General features: G+C 46.9%; 1 protein-coding gene across 1 annotated transcript; it reads left to right on the top strand.

Annotated features, from left to right (window-relative positions):
• The first annotated feature begins 3,912 nt into the window (after positions 1–3,912).
• LOC133888357 (disease resistance protein PIK6-NP-like) lies at positions 3,913–6,841 on the top strand. Its single transcript, XM_062328565.1, has 2 exons — positions 3,913–4,330; positions 4,392–6,841. The coding sequence occupies exons 1-2, from the start codon at positions 3,913–3,915 to the stop codon at positions 6,839–6,841; spliced, it is 2,868 nt and encodes a 955-aa protein (XP_062184549.1).
• Positions 6,842–7,869: the final 1,028 nt, after the last annotated feature.

The raw sequence follows: 7,869 nt of genomic DNA, 5'->3' as shown, positions 1-7,869 counted from the left end.
GTAACTTTCACACTCCTCAACATCGAGCCTAGACCTAAGAAATGCAAGTTTAGTAGAGACAGACTTATACTTAGGTCTAAGATCCTTCAACTCACGCACAAATTTCTTAAGTAACCTATCCGGGCTAACAAGAGCATCATTCAATGTATCGTTTTGGATGGAAAGCTGATCGTAGGAAGGCAATACCTCGGAAGGATCCAGCTCAGGATCATTGCCGTCATTGTTGTCGTCCGCCATGAAGTAGAGGCCGATGAAGTCCTTAGCCTTCTTCTTGTTCTTTGCTTACAGTTCATCCTCCTTTGAGCTCTTCTCCTCGCTAAAAGAGGTGTTGATGTTGCTGAGAGCAGCCACGAACTCCCTAGAAGCTATCTTGGCCGCCTTCTTGGCCATCTTATCGCGATTCTTCTTGAAGAAGGGCTTTTTATTCTTCTTCTTGTGCTTGTTGTAGTCGTGGTCACCGTCCTCCCTCTTCTTGATCTTGGGGCAGTCCGCCTTGAAGTGGGTAGTGTCATCACACTCAAAGCAGGCACGAGAATCACCCCTCCTCTGGTCTCGACGATTGTTGCAGAAGCGGGTGAACTTCTTCACAATCAGCGCAAGATCCTCATCATCCAGCGCGTCCACCTGCTTCTTTGTGACAGGAATCAAGAAAGACAAAGCAAATCCACTCGATTAAGTGCTAGCACAAGAAAAGCCAACTGCAGACTGATTGCCACCACCATGTCTGGAAACTAACATCATGTTTTGAGACAGCGGGTTTTGCGAGACCGATCCGAGCTACCTTGGCTATCTCGATGGACTTGAGCTTGCTGAAGAGTTCATCACAAGTTAACGTGTCGTAACTTGAAAACTCTTCATTGCTCGAGATCTTCACTTCCCATATGCTACGGTCAAGAGCATAGAGAAGCTTGATCGCTCTCTCATGGTCAGAATAGGGCAAAACAACAGTTGATCGAAGATTGCTAACAATCCCATCAAAATGAGCAAACATCGCATCCAAAGACTCTCTGGGGCCTTACACAAACATTTGGTATTCTTGGTTGTATGTGCTTTGGTGTCTAGTCTTAATCTGATTAGTGTATTCATGAAAGACACTTAGAGTATTCCAGATCTCTCGAGCAATACGGAGGTGCTGGACACTATCAAACTCATTTCGGCTCAGGCTAGTAAACAAAATATTTATGGCCTTATTGTTGGCCTCATACTGTTCGATTTGAACTTGAGTCGTGCGAGTAGCAGGAATCTCGTAGTTGGAATTAACTACTTTTCATATTGCGCTTTCTTGGCTTAGAAGATAAGCCTTCATGCGTACCTTCCAGTATGAAAAATCACAGCCATCAAACAGCGGAATTTTCCCACTTCCCTCCATATCACCTACGGATCACAAAGCCGGTTAAGGTCAATAAGTGATCAAACCGGCTCTGATATCAATTATAGGAACAAGATTAACGACTAGAGGGGGGTGAATAGATGTCTCAATAAATTTTTTGCAAAATCGATTATCTTCTCCTATTTGAATCACCCAATGCACCTCAAAACTCAAGCAAAAACAAAAATAGAGAGAAGTTTTAACAAGAGAAAATTGAGGCAACACGACTCCACGGATGATATATGAACCATATGTTCCATTTAACATCAACCCATGTGTCTTAGCACTCGAAAGATCACAACTAGCAAAGAAACAAGAAAAGATAAACATCGAGCAACGAAACTCTCCAAGTTGATTGTCTAGAGGTAAAAGAATTCAAGGCCCCATCACATAAGTATGTGTATGCAAATCTTATGCCTCTAGCAACAAGAAGAATGACCTCACAAGGTGTTGAAATTTCAGCCTAAAAACCAAAACAAAAATCAAATCCAAAAAACCAAAAAAACTTGAAAACTTGCAAGAGAACCAATAGATGGAAACTAGAAGGAGGCGAGCATAATAGTATAAAAAAATAAACATCATTGCAGCAAAGGTCAGCCCTATTTTAAGTAGATTACAAAGATTTTTCACTCAAAACTCTCACCTAATACATATGCTAAACACTCATCTTCCTCCCCTTTAAAACCCTAGTACTAGGCTCTCAAATGAGTGGAACAATAGACTCAAGTGACTGGTTCATCCTCTCTCATAGCTCTACCCCTCTATTTATAGGCCTAGGAAACTTGACCTTCAAGTTTTCTAGTTTTTTCCCAAAATAACACTCTCTTGTAGTATACTTCTACCTACCATCGAGTGTATTTTAGTGTATTTTTCTCTTCATTCATCAGACAGTCACGACGCCTTTACAATTTTGCTTCACCTCGACGTAAGATTTGCGATGGTGCAACGTACTCCTTCAATCCTCCCACGATTTTGAGGCCAAACCGTGAAACCCTAGCAAGTTTCTCAAAGTGTGGCTAGCCGCCACTTGCTTCTACCTGAATCAAGCGCTCCGATGATGACGCGTGTCCTTCGTCTTGCGATCTTGACCGTCGATAAATCTCTACCACTCCCAATCCCTCGGGCCATCTTGTCACTTGCACTGGCATCTGCTTTGCTTGACTTTGTCAACACGTCATCTCCATCCTCCGTTTCATACTTTGCTTGACCTTCATGTGTATAGATAGGATCACCCTTGACTTTGCTCGGCCCTCCTTGATCGTCCGGCACCAAGCACCCGCTTAGCCCCGATCACCCGTCGTCAACCACCAAGTTGCATCGGTCATTGCACATCTTGAAACAAGCAAATATATTTCTTCACACTCCAAAACATCTACAGTTAGCACAAAATCAAAAACTTCAACTCAGACCACATCCTGGAGAAAACGCGAACACCGGATGTTCCGGTGTGTTCTGCTCCTAAACACCGGACCATCCGGTGAGTATAGCACTATCTGTTCCAGAAAAAATTTGCTCTCTGCAAGAAAAGGTCCGGTAAAAGTTTCCGGTGACCTCATATCCATCACCAAATAATCCGGTGTATGGCAATCCATCGAACCACTTTTCTGCAACATCTCTGCAATAAAAGGTCCGATGCATTCTCTGGTGTTCACAATTTCAGCACTGGACTATCCGACGTACATAATCAAACTTGACGCCAATAATCTTCTCTTTGCAAAAAATACTCCGGCTCTCTTAAAGCCATTACCGGACTATCTGGTGTTTGCTTCCATTTCTGCTTTAGCCCTAAAAATGCTTCGGTGCTCACTTCACCGTAACACCGGACTATCCGATGTGATAAAAAACCATACACCGGATGTTTCAGTGAGACATAATTTTCTAGACTCTGAAACGGTCTGCTCTAATTCAAACTTTAGTTAGCCATAAATAAGATCACACACGCACAAGCTTATACCAACCAAAATCTTTTCAAATACAACGTTATTAACAACTCATCGATATAAACCAAAATACATTTCAACTTAATGTTCCACAAAGAACAAATCCTTAACTTTCACTAAACCAAAACAGAACTGGGAGTCCCCATAAGAATGTTTCAGTTTGAGAACAAGTTTCTTGATTAGCCACACGATATTTCTTTCTAAGCATGTCCTGCCACAAATAACCAGAACTATTACACAATTTAAATCACCATTGATTCATCAGCAAGCGTTGACTCATGGCATTGATCTGTTTCCTACTGTAGTAATGTCCGATGATGAAAGTCATCCTTTGCTCTCTGCCGGTGACCAGGTAGCTGTCTTCGCAAAGGCGACCGGACTGATTTAGTAAGTTTGGAATGGAATCCGTTGCCATGAATGCTTTCGCATAACTTGTTCCATGGATGCAAGCTAGCGTGCACATGCTCGATCGCACATATCCACGCGCCACCTTCGCTTTACTAGTCCTCGAGTGCCTTGCTGCGTGGCATCCATTTGCTTGGTTTCCCCGGCCCATTTCTAGCACGTCCAAAGTTCCAAACACGTCCAGAGAGAGGGAGAGAGATGGCCGGCACTGCTCAGAGCGCCGTGGACTCGCTGCTGGGCCGCCTCTCGTCGGTGCTCCTGGAGGAGGCGCAGCTGCTGCGCGGCGTCCGGGGCGACGTGGAGTTCATCAAGGACGAGATGGAGAGCATGAACGGCTTCCTCCTCGACGTGGCCGCCGCCGAGCGCCCCAACCACCAGGTCCGGGCGTGGGACAAGCAGGTCAAGGAGCTCGCCTACGACTCCCAGAACTGCATCGACGGCTACGTGCAGTGCCTCGCTGACACCCCAGGGGCCGGTGGCGCCGGCGTCCTGGCCACCCTCCGCCGTGCCCCGCTGCTGCTGCGCACCATGCCGGCCAGGCACCGCATTGCGATGCGGATCAGGGAGCTCAAGGCCCGGGCGCGTGACCTGGGCGAGAGGCCGAGAGGCGGCTCAGGTACGACGTCACCGTCCCGCCCGTGGCACCAGCAGTTCGCGTGGCGACCACTGCCGTGAAGGAGGAACAAGACGACGCACGGAGGCGAGCTCTAGCGAACGCCACCGACTTCTTGAACGACGACGTCCGGGAGGTGATCGGCTGGCTGACCAAGCAGCTACCCCGTGGCCATCCGCAACGGCGCTCAGAGTCATCGCCATTGTACGAAGGCAATACCAGGAAGACGAGTACCCACTCGCAAGGAAGTTGTACGAGCATCCGTCCGTGTCGAGCAGCTTCAATCTCAAGGCCTGGATCAATGGCGTCGAGAAGTACACGCCGCGCAAGGCGACGCTCCAGTGCATACTGGAGCAGCTACCCCCACTTGCTGGGGATCATTCAGAAAAGCCGGAGCCGGAGGGCGTACCAATGGGCGGCGACATGGATGAGGAGGAGAAGTTGGTGAAGAAGCTCAAGGATCATCTCAAGGGCAAAAGGTTCTTGATTGTCGCCGCTAACGATCCGGACGGGTCGATAAGGACAGAGATAGAATCTGCTGCTTGTCATTTCTCTGCCGATGGCAATGGCGACTCCCTTTCAGCTGGAAGTGCCATCATTGTGACAACATGGATCCCACCTCGTGCATCTGTTCCCTACAAGGTCAAGAACTATCTGCACATCGACACCCTTTTCCATGAGAAAGCCGTCGCGCTGGTCGGTGACCGTTGCGACGGCGACCTGCAGGAGATCATAAGAAAAATTCTGATGAAGCGCGGCGGGAATTTCTTTTCCATGGAGATGTTCCTTCGTGCCCTGTATGTCAATCCCAACAGAACCAGGGAAGAACCGCAGCATCTGCTGGACAACCTGACATTTGGGAGCATCATTGCTACACATATGATACAATTCTGCTACAACGACCTACCCAGCCATTACAAGAGCTGCTTGTTGTATCTGTCCATTCTCTTTGAGAGGATGTCTCTGCAGTCCAGCTCTCCCCAGGATTTCAGAGTCAAGAGGACAAGCATAGTCAGGCGATGGGCTGCTGAAAACCTCATCACCAAAAGAGATGGGCTGGTTGCAACAGATGAAGCTGAGCGCTGTTTCAATGCACTTGTGGTTCTTGGTCTGGTTTGTCCTGTCGACATTGGCGCTGCTGGCAAAGTGAAGAGCTGCACGGTGCATCATCGTGTTCTATCATTCATTACCAAGATGGCCAGAGATGAGGGCTTGGTTGACACAGACCTGCCACCTGACTTGGCTTGCCGCCTTTCCATCCGCAATGGAATCAGGCTGCAACACCTCCAACTCCTTAAGAAGAAGAAGAAGATCAAGAATGTAAAGGGTGCTCAACAATCCACCACCTGCTGGAACACGCGCAAGCCTCCCATTCCAGCAGATTCAGAGGATTCTAAATGTTCCGCGGACATGGATTACACAGAAGTATTTCTCGAGTCGCTGCCAACATTTTCTCCATTAGGATTGGTGGAAGTGCTGGACCTAGAAGGATTCAAAGGCTTGAAGAAACACCACATCCAAGACATCTGCGACAAGGTATTTCAGCTCAAGTATCTGAGTATAAGGAACACGGGTGTAACCGAGCTCCCAAAGGACATTGAGAAGCTCAGGTACTTAGAGACGCTTGACATCAGGCAAACCAAGATACGGACATTGACCGCAAAAGCCATCGTGCTACCGAAGCTAATGCATCTGCTCGCCGGCCACATTGAAGATCAACAAACAAAGGATGATTCCATCAGATCAGGCAGATCATTTTCCACTGTGCATATGCCTCGTGGAATTGGGAGCATGACAGATTTGCAGATTTTGTGCCATGTTGAAGTTTCCAACAGTGCTGACGAGTTGATGGATGTTGGACGGCTGCAGCAACTAAGAAAACTGGGTGTAGTTCTCCGTGGCAAGGAAGCCCGTCTCGGTCATTTTCTACGGGTAATTGAGAGGCTGAATGAATGTCTCTGCTCTTTGTCAGTCCGAATTGAGCTCACTGACAGCAGTGAGACTCCTGACCTGAACATGGTGAAGACAGCATTTTCACCCCCCAAATCTCTTGAGAGCCTCAGCATCAATGGCAACATAACTGGGCTGCCTAATTGGATTAAGGAGCTTCGCCAACTTGTCAAGATAACTCTATGTGGCACCTCCTTGATGGACAATGCCATACGGATTCTTGGTGAGCTCGTTAACTTGCGCTGTCTCAGGCTTTGGCACAAGTCATACATAGAAATGAGGCTCGCCCTCAAGGATGAAGAGTTCCAAAATCTCAAGTATCTTATTGTTGAGGTCTCTGACATCACCACCATCCACTTTGGGAATGGAGCTGCTCCTAAGCTCGAGAAGATAGTTTGGGCTTTCACGGAAATGGTATCTCTTTCTGGACTCAAAGGCCTTCCAGCTCTGAAAGAGATTGAGCTCAATGGTGACTGCAAGCCGTATCCAATCATACAAGACATGGCAGCACATCCAAACCATCCTGTTGTCATACATAATGCAATCCGTGAGGCTCTAAAGTAATTACCGTAAGTGTTTGTGTTGTGTCCGTCTGTTGTCGTTCATGCTACTCATGGTTACTCTGATGTATGTATGAGTTGTATCCCAATAAATGCTGTATGTACTACACCACTGTGCTATGCGCTTTAGATTCCTTGCACCCCTGATCAATAAAAAGTTGCATAACATTCTCTGTGCTCTGTGCTTTACGTTGGTTGAGAGGTGTTTTAAGTTTAACATGGTACTGATCAATAAAAAGTTGCATAACAATCTATCGAAATCACTAGTTTAGTAAGTTTTGCTTATGTCATTTGCCAGTGTAGATAGCCTTTCACCCCATTCAGAGCATACCCGGTTTCCGTTGCAGTAAGTGTAAATCATGTTGTAATGTGTTGTCTGCAGGATTCTTCGTTAGATGTTACTAACTACACTTCCAAGGATCTGGGGTGCTCCAGCCCCACTACTGCTTCCTGAAAGCCCCCTGAGCCTCCCTAAACAATTTTTTTTGTTATGAATGAGAGAAGGAAGAAAAGAGAGGAAGAAAAAAAAGAGGAAAAGGAAGAAGAGGAGGGGAGAGAGGTGCATGAGCTCTTCTGCATCCGCCACTAGCTAACACAGGATAGTTTTATGTCTTATACATTAATATATATAACTGGCTAGTTCAAAGCAAAGTCATACTGAGAAAATGCGCTGGCATTAGTCATTACTGCATGGGTACTGGTACATGTATTGCTTGAAAATTAAGTGTGCAGCGTTGTTTTCTCCATTTTTTTCAAATATACAGATGAATTACGAATAGCTGATTTTAACTACAACTGGTAAATTTCGCAAATCCAAATTGCAAACAACCAGAGCCTCAGGTGTTAATACAATAACAGTATCTGCTCTCTGATGGCCGGCGCCTATATATCTCTACCTGGCCGGCTGCCTGCCTCCGCGCGCACAAAACCTCGGTCGCCTACTGCCACCCGCCTCCAGTTGCCAGTAACCCCATGCTGCACTGCCACGCCGGGCGCCCACCGGCTGCCTCGTCAGCCCAACGGCTGCCACTC

The sequence above is a fragment of the Phragmites australis genome, chromosome 13 (assembly GCF_958298935.1).
Source record: "Phragmites australis chromosome 13, lpPhrAust1.1, whole genome shotgun sequence".
Lineage (NCBI taxonomy): Eukaryota > Viridiplantae > Streptophyta > Magnoliopsida > Poales > Poaceae > Phragmites > Phragmites australis.
The sequence above is the reverse complement of the archived record's forward strand: the minus strand, read 5'-3'. Positions and strand labels throughout refer to the sequence as shown.